We start from the raw sequence: 18998 nt of genomic DNA on the forward strand, positions 1-18998 counted from the left end.
TGCTATCAATTGCTTAACCTGCACATCCTCCCATCACTTCTTCTCAATTCACACTCATAGCGCCCACACTCTCATACCATCTTCCATCTTTTGTCTTTCACCTTGTGCACTACATCCAGAAGCACCACACGTCTACACTAGCCACTGATTTTTTACAGAAGAGAACGCAGCATGCCACAGTGATTCGTGAGACTCTAGCTGGAGAATGTTGCAGGGAGTCCTGGACCTGTTAAGGCATCGAACTCTTAGCTTGAGGATTCTGATGGCCTGTTCAATGACCCACCTTGTGGTGGCATGGCTGTTATTATATTTGTTCTGCTCAGTAGTGGTGGGGTGTTGAATGAGTGCCGTCAATTGCAGTAGAAGGGGGTAGTCCTTGTCTGCAAGCAGCCATCCTCTAGATCACCCCCAGTTTAGAAGAGTGAGGGGATATTGGAGTGCTTTAAAATGAAAGCATCTAGACAGCTTCCTGTGTAGTGGGTACAGACTTGCATGAACCTCTTCTTGTAATCATATACATTGAATGAAACCCTTTCAGGTTGATAAAAGCTCCTGGCTGGTCATGATGTGCCCTGATGGCTACATGTGTGCAGTCAATCATGCTCTGCACTCTGGGAAAGCCAGCCGTAGCAGCGCAGGCTCTCTCATTCTGGCTGTTTTCATCTGTCCCAAAAGAGATGTATTGGCTTGCCCTGGCACATAGTGCATGTGTGACCTGCCTGATGTACTTGTGGGCAGGTGACTGCGATACCCTCGAGATGTCACCCGTAGCAGCCTGGAAGGATCAGGAGGCACAAAAGTTGAAGCCGGTGTTTACTTTTACTGCCCAGTCCACCAGGCAGCAGGTCTTCTTCCAGGAAGCTGCAGAGGTCAGCGACTACCTGCTTGGACTATCTCAGCCGCCTGGAGCACTACTGCTCAGACAGGTCCAGGAAGATGACCCTTGGCCTATATACCTGGTGAGGTGGGTAAGGCCTCCGTTTGCTGTCTTCTCAGAGACCCTCTTGCAGCTCTTGCTTCTTCTGAGTCCTCTGATGCTGCTGTACTTGCTGCTGCTTTTCTTTCTTCTTCCTCCTTCTCCTCCACCCAGTACAGTGCAGTTAAAGCAGGGGCCATGCTTAGTTTTTCTGGCTGCAGTTGGGTAGGGATGCAGGAAAAAGTGCAGAAATCCAACACAATACACAATAACAACATGCTCACAATCCAAAATGACCAGCACCTGCATCTAATCTGAGTTGGTGTAGGTCGTGGCGTCTTTAAATCCGGCAGCCTGTTAAGTGGAGTTGCCCTGGTGGGCTTACCTGTATTCCGTGTTTTGATGTTAACATTACATCGGGATCTTAATTGCATTACTGAACCTCGCTTTACAGAGTATTTATGAGGATTCCGCTTATCTGCAGCAAGAGCCTTGTCCCTGAAGAAACTCGCTATCATTAAAATGCCGCCGGATGGGATCGGAGTGACTTGGGGCCGGTAACTACATTTGGTCCATTTTAACCCGTCACTTACCCCTTTCCTGCCAGTGGAGGGAGGGGGTGTAAAATCGGGGCCAATGTGTTTTTGAATGGATTCTGTTGTTTTTGGTGGATTCAGATAAGCTATAGAAACAAGAGGCAATTGAGTTGTGAGAGATTAGCAGAGGAAGAAAGCAGCTGAGTGAATAGAGGGGGCTTGGCTTGAATTGGAGCTTGGCATTGAAATGTAGTTGGCTTCCAACTACTTTGAGTTAGTTGAGTCTCCGAGTCCTATGAGTTTATTTATTAGGACAGGACAGTACAATCAATGTTATGCAGAACATGCATGATGTGGGAGTTTCTGAAAACCATTATTGTCAAGGATAACAGGTAGACTCATTTAAGCTCAAAGTTATCGAGGTTCAAAAACAGTAGAAAGCAGTCTGCACAGGAGGAAAGGTTCTTAGAGGTGTCACCCCATAACAAGAGCTCATGGGGTTGGGGGTATTATATTAGCATGAATAGAGGATTTGTTAATGGACAAAAAACAGAGAGTGGGAATAAATGGGTCATTTTCAGGTTGGCAGGCTGTAACTAATGGGGTGCTGCAAGGATCAGTGCTTTTTTATATTCGTTCATGGGATGTGGGCGTCGCTGACAAGACCAGCATTTATTGCCCATCCCTAATTGCCCTTGAGAAGGTGGTGGTGAGCCGCCTTCTTGAACTGCTGCAGACCGTGTGGTGAAGGTTCTCCCACGGTGCTGTTAGGTGTGGAGTTCCAGGATTTTGACCTCATTTGGGTCTCAGCTATTTACAGTCTATATTAATGACTTAGATGATGGGACCGACTGTAATGTATGCTAGTTTTCTGATGATACTAAGCTAGGTGAGAAAGTAAGCTGTGAGGAGGACACAGTCCACAAAGGGATATAGACAGGTTAAGTAAGTGGGCAAGAAGGTGGCAGATGGAGTATAATGTGGGGAAATGTGAGGTTATTCACTTTGGTAGGAAGAATAGAAAAACAAAACATTTTTTAAATGGTGAGAAACTATTAAATGTTGATGTTCAGGAAGATTTGTGTGTCCTTGTATACGAAACACAGAAAGTTAACATGCAGGTACAGCAAGCAATTAGGAAAGCAAATGGTATGTTGGTCTTTATTGCAAAGGGGTTGGAGTACAAGAGTAAGGCAGTCTTGCTACAATTGTACATGGCTTTGGTGAGACCACACCTGGAGTACTGTATAGTTTTGGTCTCCTTACCTAAGGAAGGATATACTTGCCATAGAGGTGGTGCAATGAAGATTCACTAGATTGATTCCTGGGATGAAAGGGTTGTCCCATGAGGAGAGATTGAGACAAATGGGCCTGTATTCTCTGCAGTTTAAAAGAATAAGAGGTGATCTCATTAAAATGTACAAAATTCTTAGAGGGCTTGACAGGGTCGATGTGGAGAGGCTGTTTTCCCTGGCGGGAGAGTCTAGAACTAGGGGGTCATAGTCTCAGGATAAGGGGTGGGCAATTTAGGACTGAGATGAGGAGAAATTTGTTCAGAGGGTTGTGAATCTTTGGAATTCTCTACCTCAGGGGGCTGTGGATGCTCAGTCGTTGAGTATATTCAAGACTAAGATCAATAGATTTTTGGACTTTAAGGGAATCAAGGGATATGGGGATTGGACCGGAAAGTGGAGTTGAGGTCGAAGATCAGCCATGATCTTATTAAATGGTGGAGCAGGCTCGTATGGCTTACTCCTGCCCCTTTTCTTATAGAATCATAGAAAGGTTACAGAACTGAAAGAGGCCATTTGGCCCATCGAGTTCGTGCCAGCTCTATGCAAGAGAAATCCAGCTAGTCCCACTCCCCTGCCCTTTCCCTGTAGCCCTGCAATTTTTTTCCTTTCAAGTACTTATCCAGTTCCCTTTTGAAGGCTATGATTGAATCTGCCTCCACCACCCCCTCGGGCAGTGCATTCCAGATCCTAACCACTCACCGTGTTTAAAAAAAAAAGTTTTTCCTCATGTCACCTTTTGGTTCTTTTGCCAATCACCTTAAATCTATGTCCTCTGGTCCTTGACCTTTCTGCCAATGGGAACAGTTTCTCTATCTACTCTATCTAGACCCTTCATGATTTTGAATACCTCTATCAAATCTCCTTGCAACCGTCTCTGTTCCAAGGAGATCAACCCCAGCTTCTCCAGTCTATCCACATAATTAAAGTCCCTCATCCCTGGAATCATTCTAGTAAATCTCTTCTGCACCCTCTCTAATGCCTTCACATCTTTCCTAAAGTGTGATGCCCAGAAGTGGACACAATCCTCCAGTTGTGACCAAACCAGTGTTTTATAAAGGCTTATCATGCTTTCCATACTTTTGTACTCAATGGTGGTAGCAGATTCAATAGTAACTTTCCAAAGGAAGTTGGATAAATACTTAAGGGAAAAAAATTATAGGGCTATGGGGAAAGAGCAGGGGAATGGACCTAATTGGATAGCTCTTTCAAAGAGCTAGCACAGGCATTATGGGCCAAATGGTTGTGAAGTGAGGCAGAGGCAGAGGCAGGGGATGTGGGCAGCCTTCCAGTGGGGAGAAAAGAGGTCTCATGTAGAGATAGTGCAGGAACCTCCGGAGGGGTTGGAAGTTGTCATATAATTTTACAGTGCAAAGATATGTAAGGCATTTAGGTGAAGGAATGTAGAAGAGAAAAGAGCACTGAGCAGTATAAATATGTCAGTTCGCAGCATTTTCCTTTGTAAGAACGAAGCTTTAGAAAAGAAGTTCGGAAAGTAAAAGCACTGATTAGAATGGAGGCATATGATGATGTAGCCTTGACAGAAACATGATTTCAGCTGGAACAAGACTGGAATTAAACATAAATGGCTACAAAATTTCCAGGAGAAAATAAGAGGTGAAAAAAAGGGAGGAGAGATGGCCTTATTATTTAGACATAATAGCTGATTTCACTTTGCTGTCCATAGCAATGTCAGAACATACTGGTGTCCCTTGCGACTGGTGGTGCTAGCATGCAAATGACAGGAAATATGTTGTAGTATGTCATCCCATCATTTGCGTCCTGTTTTAATACACCTGCCCGTATTTGGGCAGACATATTATACGCCCAGCAACACTTCTGAAAGAAAATCCTGGAAGTTGTCAGATGGCAGAGAGCTGCCCAGGTTTCTTCCTCTGTGTGCCCAACATAACCACACATGAAAATCAGCCATGGATAGGAAACCTTTTATGGATGGTGATACTCATATAAAACACTGTCTGCCCAGAGTTAAGAAATAAAAATGAGAGTACATTATAGACCACTAAGTAATGTGTACGGAATTGAGGATGACACTTGTAGGCAATTTCAACTAGTAACACATTTGTAATAATGACTTTAACTATGCTTAAGTAAATTGGCATAAGATAAAAGTGTGTGGTCAAAATAAGGCCAGTTGGTATGCACCCCTGAACAGTGAGAGAAGAAATAGCAGCAGGACTAACCTTGACTTTTCAAAATTCATTAGAGCTGGGAACCAAAGGACTGAAGTGTAGGAAATGTTACACCCTTTCTATTCAAAAAGGGGGAAAAAAGATACGTCAAACAACTATCAACTTGTTAACTGTACATCAATAGTAGTAGAATAACTAGAGACCATAATTAGAGATAAAACAAATGAATACTTAGGTCATTTATTGATCCGAGATAGTAAACATGGATTTGTGAAGGGTAGGTTATGCCTGACTAATCTGATAGAATTTTTTGATAAAATCAGTGAAAGTATATTCTGAATAGATGTTGTATTGACTTCCAGAAAGCATTTGATAAAGTGTTATATCAGAAATCAGGACCCGTGACATAAGACAAAGGGTGGTGGTAAATAAATGTTCTGCAGCCTATGGCTATTGGGGGGCCTGAGGGATCTCTGTTCAGATCAGGTAAAGCAGGATTAGAGACAGGCGATAATTGGACCAAGGTGCACAGATTCAGTCCCCATTTTTAAAGTAATTGCTTCTGTCCTTATTTTTAAATTTCTATTATAAATTCCACATTTAGAATCGAAACTTCCTATATAAACTTGTCATACTGTGACTACATCCTGTGGCCAGTGGTGATATTGCAGTGCCTCCACTGGAGGGAGGGTATAATTATTGTATGATGAATTTACAGAGGCAGTTTCCATTATAAGTATAAACATATGAATTGGTAATGGAAAACATTGACAGGAAGTGCACAGATGTAAGATATTACTAGTCAATCTCATCTGGCATTGTACATGGTGAGTCAAGACTAAAGGGTGATTTTTAACCCTACCTGCCTAGTGGAAACCACACTGTTAAAATATAGATCATTTTCAGTGATAGGTAAATTGAAGACACAGGCCATGATCTCAAGATAATTTTTAAATATATAAATGGGAGGTTAGAAGAAATTCTTTCATTGCAAAGTGTTTTTAGAATGTGGAATGTTGTTTCACAAGTAACGATCAATGTTAAATCGAATACAGCATTCAGAAATGGTACTGGATAATTACTTAATGAAGAAGTATAAAAGTTTGTGGAGAGAAAGCAAAAAAAGTGGATTCATGTGGGCATCAAGCAGGAATATGGGACTGTGTAAAATCAGCCCCGAGTGTGGCCTAAATTCAGCCCTGGCAGATGCTAACGTCGACAGACACTGTTAAACTAACCAGCTTGTGGATGGGTGGGTGTTGTGTGGGCTGCCCTAGCAATTCTGGTTAGAAAGCCCTCATTGGGCCCAGTGAAAGCTATGCCCGCTGAGAAGAAAGGTAATCAATCCCAGAGGGGAGCAATTACATAATAATGGCCAACATTATTGTTGGGGACTAAATGTGTTTGCACACTTTAAACTTCAGCTCATTAAGGTCCTCTAAATCCCCTCATTAGAGTAGCAGGGTGCTGTTCTAATTTTCCAAGATCTCATCAAGGTCATTGCCTCTAGTTGGGTATGACAATCGAATGGTTATGGTATTAGTCTAGTAACCCAGTGGTGTCTGTTCAAATCCCACCATGATAAATTATAAACGTGAATTCAATAAATTTGCTTATTTGTGTCCTGCTAGTGGGGGAAAAAAATGACTATGAAAGTTGTTGGAATGTTATAAAAACTCAATTGATTCACTAATGCACTTCAGGAAATGACAGGGAACCTGTTAACCCTACCTGGTCTGGCCTAAATATGATTCTTGTCCCACACTATATGGTTTACCCTTGGGGCAATGAATGATGGAAAATAAATATTGTTTTGCTGATGTTGCCATCAAAAAACTTTTAAAAAAATACCTAAGTTAACCCTTTGTGGACTTTTTCTGGTCATTTATATAAACTTATTGTGCTGCATGTGCCTAATATCTGTTGTTGTAAGCTATTTAATTGTGAGTAAATTGGATTAGTTGTTTTCACTTGTGTGTAACTGATTTAACGTGATATTTTCTATCTTTTGAGAGACTGAAGATGTAGTGAGAATGCTACATAAATTACAGTAACATCATGAAATCAGGATTCATTGTTAAATTGCAGCTACATTAATTCTCAAGACAAAGTGAAAGGCACAAATTTCAGATCATATGGGACCTGGTCATCAGGCCACTTGAATGAGAAAAGGTTTGCTTATGTCTGAACTGGAACAAGGCCCAAGGTTTTAACCAATTGCCAGTCTGAGTACAACTGAAATACATGATCTCAGTACTACAATGTAAAAACTACAGCTAACACATGATGGCTCTTGAGATATGTGATGTAGTTTTAAGAAATTGCTAACCTGTTTCAGACATCAGGGAATATTAGAACTGGTTACAAGACTTATCAAATGAACAGCAAAGAAAAATCTCACAAACAAAACTTTTAAATACAGATGCAATGTTTTATTTGCAAAAAAACAGGAGGGTTGACTGGGTGAGTGCAGGGCCTTCCGGGTACTTAGGGTCTCTCATACAATCAGCCAAGCCAAGTGGAGAAAAACATACTTGAGAGATGTATTAGCAAATTTTTAGCAGTTTCCAGCTCCTTAAGAACATTATTAGAAACTTAACAAGTGGCTCAGAGCTCCCCTGATGCCTTCATTTTAAAGCGTCATCTGCACCAGCCTTATTAAGGAAGGAAGGCTCCTGAGAAACTGAAGCTATCCTCTGCAGTTACCAGTGTGTCAACCATGGACAGGAGCAGAGTATAGGCACAATGAAGCTCACACTATATAAGCAGCTTCCACACCGCCTGAGGAAGGGGAAAGCCCCCGAAAGCTTGTGGGATTAAAAATAAAATCGTTGGACTATAACTTGGTGTTGTAAAATTGTTTACAATTGTTAACCCCAGTCCATCACCGGCATCTCCACATCATATATAAGCAGAAACATTGTGGATCTGAGAGCAGTACTTGCACCATTCTCAACCAAATAGGGGTGGGAGGGGGTGGGGAAATCCTTACAATCTAGTTTCCAAGAGTTTCACAAATAGTTGTTGTCTGCTGCATGGTTCATAACTTCACCCCACAAAAGAGGGCTCCCCATGCAGGTTGAAGAATAGGATACCAAAGCCATGGCAGAGCAATATAATGAAAGTGACAACAAGAAATTAATTACTGAACCAGTGCATTAGTCACTTATTCACGATCCTGCCAAAGTATGCCAGAACTACAGAATTTCTTAAAACTGCAGTCTACATCTGCAAATTAATGTTGCCCAAACCATCATCTTCTACACTGTGCAGTTCCTCAAAGACCACTTGTTATCATCTTTTGCTGCACTGTTGTATTAAAAATAATTACAAATAAATATTTTGCAAAATGATCAGGTTAAGTTTATTGAATTTATTATTGTGTTGTGTGTGAAAGCTGTTGGTGTAGTTTACCATGGTGTCTCCCTTTTTGCTTGTGCTTTGCTTTTGATGTGTGACAGCTAATCTACTAAGTGATTCCTGTGCGGCAGGGGGAAGTGTGCTAACTAGCTTCGGAGTTACGCTGACAGACTGCTGGGATTCTGGTGTCTGTAGAATTCCTTGTGATGGGCACGATGAGGGCCCAGCATGTGAATCAGCCATATCCATTGTTATCATAACCCTCTGGTCCAGCTCACTTTCTGGCACTTCTACTGCCATTTGCATATAGAGACTTGATGCTCTGATGGGATTAAGACCTAGCTGCATTACTTGTTTCTACTTCAGACATTCCACTGTTGTGAGGCACTCCCACAGTTTGTTTACTGAAATGAACAGTGGGCAGCTATGAAGACTTTGAATCTCTCCCTTAAAGTGTCCATGTCATCTTCTAGCTGGCTAAGAAAGCATTATTAAGATTTGAGCACAAGGCCTCTGTAGCACTGGATTGAGCATTCATGAGCTGCTCGTACTATGCCTACAATCTGTGCTACTGAGAGCTCCACTGAAGATGCCACTGGAGTTCCACATGCTCAGAATGCAGTGGAGATATTACTCATCCTTTTCAAAGTTCTCTAGTTTCAGGAAATAGGTCTTTGGATTGGAAAATTGCAAACGTCACTATTATTTAAGAAGGGAGGGAGAAACCAAGTAACTATAGACCTGCCTTTTTAAGATCAATTGTGAGGAAGTTATTGGGATCTATCATCAGAGACATTGGGGGTTAAATTGGATAACCCCCGAAAACGAGCATGGATCACAGTACGTCATTAACCTGCGCCTGTTCATGGGGATCAAGGTACGTCATTAACCTGCGCCTGCCCATTGCGCTGCAGGCAGCGCATTAAATTTGTGCTGCCTGCTGTTTTACATGATTGCTGTGTGCAGCCAGCACTATCTGCACTGTTCATTGGCTGCACACATCAGCAGGGGGCCTGATATCATGAGTGGCTGTCACTACTTAAAGGCAGCCTGCACCTCTTAAAGGGGAGGAGCACTGTTGCTAATGGAATTGGTGTCAGGAAGTGGATTGCTTTGGAAGACACTGTGTGAAGATGTCTCAACCTGGGAGAGAGCATGCACCAAGGTTTTATGATAATGCACCGGAAGCCTTGGTGCAAGGGGTGGAGAGAAGAAGAGACATCCTATATCCACAGTAGGGCAGGAGGCCCTCCAGACATATGCTCAGGAGGCAGTGGGAGGAAGTAGTGGCAGAGGTTAATGCCAGGAGTATAGCTCCAAGAACATGGATGCAGTGTAGGAAGAAGTTCAATGATCTGACATGAGTTGTCAAGGTGAGTGAGTTCAATCTTCAAATGGCATATTCTACCAACTGCACCACCAGCCTCATCAACTGCTCAATTCACTACACCCCCATCACCCACCTACCAAAAATTTCTATCAATCAGTACTTAACCCTTCAATTCATATAGTTTACCTCACCCTCACACACTTAGCACTGTTGCAAGCCTCATACTCACAGCTCACAGACACTGGCAGCTATTCAACCATGACAGCCACATCACCCAAATATCTTGCAGGACACTCAGTTAGATACATCCCTCTAGCAGGAGAAGGTGGCGCATAACAGGAGGCAGCAACAAACAACTGGAGGAGGACAAGCGTGCCTACACGTTTTAACCCCTATGGAGGAGACAATGATGGCCATCATGGGAAGGGGCATTGCTGCGGCTGTGGCCACTGGAGGGATCGATGATGAGGGTCTCTACATACCTAATCCTCCTTCTCTCTTCCCACTTCTCCCTCATCCCACAATCTTTTCTGACTCACAAGCTGCTGATGGTGTAAGCAAATACTTCTTACTTTCTCCTCTCCCCTCACCATAACCCAACCATTGTCCTTTTTTCATTTCAGATACCCAAGAACTGGAACGTTCCCAATCAGAGGAGGCAGAGGAAGAAGACAATGATGATCAAGAGATACCGTCACTCGATCTTACACTTGCAGCCACCAGCTCAGAGACTGACACTGCGTGTACTTTAGAAGCTAGGATAGAGGAGGGATCTGCACGTGGTGAGATACTGGGCGCAAGGGCCAGGGCGAGGGAAATGGATGCCGCAGATGCCAGCTCGCTGGAGGGCGAGATTGCCCACTAGTTCTGCTGCAGAGGATTCAGATGAGGACTTTGATGGGCCAGGCTACAGAAGAAGCCTGGTGGGCGTACACAACTAAATGCTTGATGCACTGGAAAGCCTGTCAGAAAGCCTGTGCAGATTGTCAAGGAGCATTTATTTTTTTCATTTGTTCATGGGATGTGGGTGTCGCTGGCAAGGCCAGCATTTATTGCCCATCCCTAATTGCCCTTGAGAAGGTAGTGATGAGCCGCCTTTTTGAACTGCTGCAGTCCACGTGGTGAAGGTTCTCCCACAGTGCTGTTAGGTAGGGAGTTCAGATGAGGAATTGCAAGGCAATGTGCATGCAGTTAATGGCACCCTGCACCCTGGGGAAGCCTGCAATCTGAGCAAAACCTCATCTTGCTCCTCCTGCTTGCCTCTGGCACGAGGGAATGAGATGAATGTGTTTTTCATTGAATAAGAGAGCCTCAGTGACCTCCCTTACATGGCAGCGCACTGCAAACTGCGAAGTGTTGCTTATTTCTCCAGGAGCAGCCTGAACGGAGTAAGAGGCATAAAAATTAAGAGCCATGGTCACCTTGACAGCCACAGGCAATGCTGCCCTTGCCTTGCTGTGAGGCTGCAGCAGTTACAGATTTCAGTCATGACCTTTTTTGTGAACCGAAGATGTCTGATTCACTGGTCGTCCTAAAGTTGAGGTAAGAGAATTGCTCTCTGAAGACTCTCTGCAGATATGGTCTCCTGCTGAGGGCCTGCTCCCCCTCCTCCTCCTTTATCTTCTAGCAGCTTGTCCTGCTCTCTTTTTATTCACCCAATCATATTCAATTCCCAGAGGAAGCCCTACCAGGCCACCCATGTCTGGAAGCAATTTTTTTCAGTACAATATTTTAAATGCCATTAAAAGTACTGCAAGACCAGGCAGACCACTCCCAGTAGAATCTTAAAACTTTAGCCAAGTATGGGAAACCCCAAAAAACATGTACAATTGCACCAGCAGCCAGAAGAAATAATCCAGCAACTAACCTGTAAGTACTTCATGATCCCTTTAAACTGGTGGGAGGGTCCTTCATGCTATTTAACATCGTGTTCAGCTGTGTGAGGTTAAGACAGGGCGTTGGCTGGAGTGTGCATTTGCAAAATAGCAGCAGTGCCTTCAAATCAGCGTTGCACACTAACTCGTGTCATCACCTCCCTGCTCTACATGCTGCTGGCGGTTGTTAGCCGTGCATGCGCAAACCCTTTTACCAAGATGTCATCCTGTGCACTTCCCATCACATTTTCGAGTCTTTGGTGGCCACGGAGCACATAAAACAGGAGCTACACGGCCCAATTTAACCCCCAGACTGAGCACTTGGATAAGTATCGGCTAATCAAAGAGTATCATAATGAATTTGTGAAGGGTCGGTCATGTCTGTCTAACCTAGTTGAATTTTTTGAGGAGGTCACTAGCATGGCGGATAGGGGAGTGTCTATGGATGTTGTCTATACGGACTTCAAGAAGACATTTGATAAAGTTCCGCACAAGAGATTATTAGCAAAAATGAGAGTGCATGGTATTAGAGGTAACCTTGTGACCTGGGTTGGTAATTGGTTGGGGGGTAGGAGACAGAGTATGTTCTCTGGTGGGATGTGACAAGTGATGTTCCCCAGGGATCTGTACTGAAGCCTCAGCTTTTCACTGTATATTAATAACTTTAGGTGGAATAATAGTGTTTCCAAATGACACTAAGTTAGAAAGCACAATAAGTTGAGTTGATGGGAGCAGGAAGTTAGAAAGGGGCATAGGAAGAATGAGGAGAGGCAATATAAACTAGAGGGCACAACTCTAAAAGGGGTACAGGAACAGAGAGATCTGGGGGTTTATGTGCACAAATTGTTGAAGGTGGCAGGGCAGGTTGAGTAAGTGGTTAAAAATGTGGGATCCTGGGCTTTATAAATAGAGGCATAGGGTACAAAAGTATGGAAATCATGATGAACCTTTATAAAACACTGGTTTGGCCACAACTGGAGTATTGTGTCCACTTCTGGGCACTGCACATCAGGAAAGATGTGAAGAGCTTAGAGATGGTGCAGAGGAGATTTACTAGAATGATTCCAGGGATGAGGGACTTTAGTTACATGGATAGACTGGAGAAGCTGGGGTTGTTCTCTTTGGAACGGAGACGATTGCGAGGAGATTTGATAGAGGTATTCAAAATCATGAGAAACTGTTCCCATTGGCGGAAGGGTCAAGGACCAGAGGACATAGATTTAAGGTGATTGGTAAAAGAACCAAAGGTGACATGAGGAAAAACTTTTTTTACACAGCGAGTGGTTAGGATCTGGAATGCACTGCCTGAGGGAGTGGTGGAGGCAGATTCAATCTTGTTCTTCAAAAGAGAATTGGATAAGTACTTGAAATGAAAAAATTTGCAGCGCTACAAGGAAAGAGCAGGGGAGTGGGACTGATTGATCTTGCCAGCGGGGACTCGATAGGCCGAATGGCCTCCTTCCGTTCTGTAACCTTTCTATGATTCTAGACAGACTAAGTGGGCAAAATTATGGCAGATGGAGTTTAACGTGGGGAAGTGTGAGGTCATCCACTTTGGATCTGAGAGAAACAATTCAGAATATTTTCTTAATGGTGAGAGACTAGAAACTGTGGAGGAGCAAAGGGGATTTAGATGTCCATGTACATAAACTAAAAGCTAGAGCACAGGTACAAAAATAATCAAAAAGGCGAATGGAATGTTGACCTTTATCTCAAGTTGGTTGTAATTCAAAAGTGAGGAAATTATGCTTCAGTTATACAAAGCATTGGACAGACCCCATCTAGAGTACTGTGTTCAGTTTTGTGCACTGGACTGCAGGAAAGGTATATTGACCTTGGATGTGGTATAGTGCAGATTTAGCAGAATGATACTAGTGCTTAAAGGGTTAAATTATGAGGATAGGTTGCATAAATTTGGCTTGTATTCCATTGAGTTGAAAAGGTTGAGGGGTGATCTAATCGAGGTCTTTAAAATGATAAAGGGATTTGATAGAGTCGATACAGAGAAACTATTCCCTCTGGTGGGCGAATCCAGAATAAGAGGGCATCATCTTAAAATTAGAGAGAGGCCACTTATGGAGTGAAATCAAAAAGCATATTTTCAAGCAAAGGGTAGTGGAAATCTGGAACTCTCTCCCCAAAAGCCATCTGTGGATACTGGATCAATTAAAATTTTCAAGACTGAGATCGATAGATTTTTGTTAGGTAAGGGTACTAAGGGATATGGAACAAAGGCGGGTAAATGGAGTTGAGGTACGGATCAGTCACAATCTAATAGAATGGCGGAACCAATTCAAGGGGCTGCAGGGCCTACTCCTGTTCCTATGTTCCTAACAGTAAAGGTATTGAAAATACATGAAGCAATGATAATGTTCTACATATGCACAGCTTCTGGGCATATTGCCTTCTGCAAAGTGTGTGAAGCTTCTAAGAATTATTGCTGTGCACACAGGTTACTTGTAACTACAGCATACATCCCAACTGTAACTACAGCATACATCCCAACTGTCCCCATTCATACAAAGTATCCCTTGCCCTAGTTGTATTATGGCAGTAGTGAAGCTGGATAACCTAGTCTTACTGCTTAGCATTTTCCAGTATTACTTTCCGGAGATTACTTTTGCGTACATGCTTATCATATAAATCAGTATTGTTGACTTACCATGGCAAATTTCTTAAGGTGTGACATCGTCCTGATCTTTTCTTAGTTCCTTGTCAGTGTATGAGATAGCATGTACACTTTCTGCCAATTTCTCCTTTGCCTGCTGCACCAGGCACTTTGGGCAGGTAAGATCAATCCCATACACTGTGTTGCTGCTCTACCTTTCAGAAGGACAACAAACTTTTGGGAGATCTGTAAACCTGGCTTTCCGAACTCTGGTGTGCTCCAGTGGTCAGAAATTTTGCAAAGTCAACATTTGCTTTGGCTTCCCCAGCTCGACTTAAGCTGTAAATACCTCCTAATTGTGGTTCACAACCGATTATGAGGATTATGGCTTCTTCTGCTTAACTGGCTGGCCTGCTGTGTTAGTGTTAAAGCAAACATTTAATTGTATGTCAACCGTCAGCTTTTTAAACGATGTTTCGGCCTATGTGTCAGTTTGTCAGTGTTTCACAATAAAAGTTTGATTCTATCAACCAATCGGATCAGTCAGAGAGCTGGATTCCTGCCTGTCAACCAAGCAGATTGGGCATTTTATTTTAAACTGGTTAAAGGCTTAGTTAAATTAGCAGACAGGGGAATGCTAGAGAAATATTTTAAGAATTTGCTATTACCAACAGTATTTTCTAACTTCCTGTTCTCAGGTTTTACAAATAGTAAACATTTGTAATGCACAATCTATTGATCAACTTGTAAAAGAGAAAGATAGGTTAATATTTGAGTGTGACCCTTCATCAGAACTCGATTCTAAGGTTTTCTTTCAGTGATATTGACTCTCCCCTATTCCTCTGAAAGTTGTTGAAAAGTAAAAGTTATTTATTTAACATAGTTGAATCGGTGTACCCTCCTGCCCTTAGATCCAGGATAGGGACAGATGTGATAGTGAGGCAGGTTTGCCTTTTGAATGTAGAATGGACTGCCAGCTGAGATTATTGGAAATCTATGTTGTAAAAGATTTCTGTTCACAAATTAACATGATGTATCTGGGGTCACCTGCCTAATGAAAGGAACTGGACCCTGCAAAGTTGTACTGAAGTCCACACGATTATCTTCATATTTAAAATAGCTGTAGCCTTTCCAGGATAAATTTAGGTTGGAAAGGCAGAATGAGTAGGTGCCAAATACCCGGAAATGTATCAAGTATCAAAAATAAACATTTTCTTGGGAGGAGCATTCTACAGACCCCCTCCCCCTAAGGCAATAAATCTTATCTGGGGGAGTCGAGAACAAGGGGGCATAACCTTAAAATTAGAGCTAGGCCATTCAGGGGTGATGTTAGGAAGCACTTCTTCACACAAAGGGTAGTGGAAATCTGGAACGCTCTCCCTCAAAAGGCTGCTGAGGCTGGGGGTCAATTGAAAATTTCAAAACTGAGAAAGATAGATAGATTTTTGTTAGGTAAGGTTATTAAGGGGTATGGAACCAAGGCAGGTAGATGGAGTTGAGGTACAGATCAGCCATGATCTAATTGAATGGTGGAACAGGGTCAAGGGGCTGAATGGCTTACTCCTGTTCCTATCTTTTCAGCACTCAGATTCTCTTCTAGTAATTTCCAAATCCATTGCTGCATTTTTGCACACTTTGGGGCCGGGAATTTCCTCGGAGCTGCTCCCACTCCACCGCTGTAACTTCACCAGAAGTGAATAGATCCTTAAAGGTGAATGTGCAGTTAGAAAAGGCCTTAAAAACAGCAAATGTCTGGCCACTGAGCAGTCCACTCTTCAGAAAGCAGTCTGTAGTATAATTGCACTGCAGTTTTGCAGTAATTAAGTTGAAAATCTCGCCATGAGATTTGACGGAAACCAGTTTCAAAAGCTGGTCAATTAAATGACAGATCTCAAGATTGGTAGGTTAATTTTTGATATATTTTCCCATGTACTTATGTTCAAATGCATAATTCGATGATGTGATCAAGCAGTTCCGCCACGTATTTGAAACTGTATTTTCTTTCTAAATTTCAAATAAGAGGAATACCTACAAAGCTAAAAATCTGATAAAGATAGCAATGTTAAACACTGAGGCTGAAAACTCTCAGGGATGTGATCCTGTAATTACGCTGGGAATGTACCTGTTGCTGACCTCCGCCGCTGACCAGGCTTGAGTATGGGGGATTGATGGGACGTCACCTAATCTGCACAAAAGCGGCAGGTTCCGGCACCACGAAGGGTGGATCTTAGATGTTCATCTGCTCCCATAGGCCAGAAAGTCCAGTGCAGGAGAGGGTGGGGGTGGTGGAGACCCTTCTTCCCAGAAAGATGCTTGCATTTACCCTATCAGTCTCCTTTATAAATGGGCTGAACATTTCGCTTCACGTTTATTACCTCTTCAAGGTCCAGGGCACAATCCAAGCCCACCTCCGCCAAGGAAGAGGGCGGATATGCCTTTCCCTTCATGGTGTACCAGCTCATGAAGATGCGCCAGGCCTCGGAGAGGCCAAGGTAGGGAGGGAGTCCTCGTCCCAAGCCGCACTCCTCTATATCAATAGCCTTTTAAGGGGCAGGAGGAGGCTCCACCACTTGCTAGGCCTTGCAGGAACTCCCAGTGCAGGCCATGTTCTAACCTATTTCCCGGCCCATTCGCCACACTCCTGCTGAGTTATAGCAGAAGGGCCAAAGATTTTCGGTCCCATTTTGTCTTTGTACTAGAGAGAGCAAATAATAGAATGCACAGTACAGCTGAATAAAACTGAAACCCGTCTTACCATTACTGTTCTTCTATTTGCAGGAGTTATGTATCGGAAGTCTTGCGCTGCTTCTACATCTTGCCTCATTACGTCTGCAGGTTATCAGTCATTTTGTTCCCCAGGAAAGGTGGGATCTGTGTGCATCAGCTGTTGTAACACTCCGCTCTGTAATGGACCCCGCCCCAGGAGGAGAGGAAACTCAGCAATGTCTTCAAGAGCAAGCCTAAAACTCTTAGTCGCTGTTGGAATACTCACATCAGCATTTCTTCTAACATAAACTCATAAAGTGAAGGAAACTTTGGCAAGAATCATTACTGGTGTAGGAGTTCTGAAATTTCCTACCTTGCTTTGCTGCTAACATTTCACATGCTGTTGTGTTCACAGCTTACAACACTAATAACTGACAATCGCCATCTAAGAAAATAGAGACCACATTCTTAATACCGAGACAATTTCCATTTTTGTTGCTTTATTGAAATTTTACATGGTACTGTAAAGATGCCTTTTGGAAGAAACACTAAGAGCACTTTGAAAATCTTCTCAGTGATTATTGTTTGATATATTTATGTTTTATAAAAGCTTCATATCTCAGTTTCATTGCCTCCATTTGGTTGCTGTTTTAGATGTAGCTCAGAGGTTATTTCTGGTGACGGCAGCTCTGAGGTAGTTTTCCACAAGCTAGTCCCTGAAACTGGATTAAATTCTGTCAACTCAGAGTCTGGCTCTGTTGTTCTGGGTTCACAGTTTCGATGTGACAATGGTTCAAGCTCAACGACCGTGTCCTTTACCATGGTACTCGAAAGATTCTTGTCGGTTTTCCGGCGTGGATAGGTGTGTTTGAGCGAGGCAGGGAGCAATGAACTTGTGGAGTATAAGGTGCTGCCCTTGGGGTTGGCTTGGGTTCTTAGTGTCCGCATGTTGACATGTTGTATGGAAAGCTTACAGCGCAGTACCTGCATGAAAACTGCCCTGAACTGCTTAGAGGACAGATTATACAGAAGTGGATTTAATACTGAGCTGAGATAAAAGAAAGTATCTGAGATAGGCATAAGGGTTACAAAGGCTCTGAAATATGCTGCTGTCCAATTTGACTTTGCTTTGGATGCTGCCATGATACGTTGAATTTGAAGTGGGGTCCAACATACAGCCAAGGTAACCACAATCAGCACTGTAGAACGAAAGGAAAATAATTATTTCTGCTAATATCTTACAGTAGCACGTATCTTCATAGAGCATACTTTCAAACAAGCCATTTAAGCATTGACCTACTTCCCTAAAGTTATAATGCCAAAAGTGTAGTTGCATAAGTTGTGCATAGGCACTGAAAAGGTGTAAAGGAGAATGCATGGAAAATACTTGCATTGCAGATACATGTTAATTATATAGTTCACTCCTGTTTCTATGTATTGTGTACTTTAAGAACAAAACTGACTTATTAATAGAGTGGCGTGAATAAATATCAACTAGATCAAACTCCGATGTGAAGTCTGATGTGAAACAGTTTTAACATTATTGATGTGCAGTAGTTTTATTGAGATGGGGAATAATAATTTCAGTTAAAGTACCATCTTGCCATTATAGCAACAAATGAAGAAATTCAATGAAGAGCATAGATAGTAACAATAGTCAGTTTCGGATATACTGTAAGCTAATTTTTCCTTTATACTATAATGATTTTTGTTCATTAGGTGTAAAAATATTTTAGTTTTTGACACACAGGCCCAATTTTGGTCTTCAGTGTACATCGGGCAGGCAGTGCGTCGAGCAATCATAACACCCACTTGATGTCATCCACGAAAGGCCCAAACCATTTGATGGTCAGGCTTCACTTACATTGAATTGGCAAGGCCCCTTTGCAGGCAAATCATGCTTCTCTATAAGCATGTAAGAAAGAAGCAGTAACATTTCCTCATGGCCTGTTTTCCATTTCAAATTTAAAGTTTTGTTTTGCTGAAGGTGAGGGATGTCAGTGCTAGGGAATGAAACATTCCAGGTTAGGGACAGTAAACCAGATGTAGAATAAGGTTAAATAGTCCTAGCAGCTACCAGAGAGAGCAGACGTTTATTCATCCAGATATCAGAGGTCGAAGGACATTGTGCAAATCCACAGTACCATCCAATTCCCCTACTTATTATATTTAATGAAATATACAACACATTGTAAGCAAAATATTTCATGAAGGATTTTGTAA

The 18998-nt window shown here is 42.6% G+C and overlaps 2 protein-coding genes across 2 annotated transcripts in view; one reads left to right on the top strand and one right to left on the bottom strand.

The window, feature by feature from the left end:
• Window positions 1–17083, top strand: part of cd59a (CD59 molecule (CD59 blood group) a) — a 31078-nt gene extending 13995 nt beyond the window's left edge. Inside the window, exon 3 of the mRNA XM_067986766.1 lies at window positions 16848–17083. Within this exon, the coding sequence (XP_067842867.1) occupies window positions 16848–17083 (236 nt within the window). The remainder of the gene's footprint in view (window positions 1–16847) is intronic.
• A 173-nt stretch (window positions 17084–17256) lies between these two features.
• gpr39 (G protein-coupled receptor 39) overlaps window positions 17257–18998 on the bottom strand; it is a 55399-nt gene continuing 53657 nt past the window's right edge. Inside the window, exon 2 of the mRNA XM_067986767.1 lies at window positions 17257–17974. Within this exon, the coding sequence (XP_067842868.1) occupies window positions 17388–17974 (587 nt within the window). The 3' untranslated portion in view covers window positions 17257–17387. The remainder of the gene's footprint in view (window positions 17975–18998) is intronic.

This window comes from Heptranchias perlo, chromosome 7 (genome assembly GCF_035084215.1).
Source record: "Heptranchias perlo isolate sHepPer1 chromosome 7, sHepPer1.hap1, whole genome shotgun sequence".
NCBI lineage: Eukaryota > Metazoa > Chordata > Chondrichthyes > Hexanchiformes > Hexanchidae > Heptranchias > Heptranchias perlo.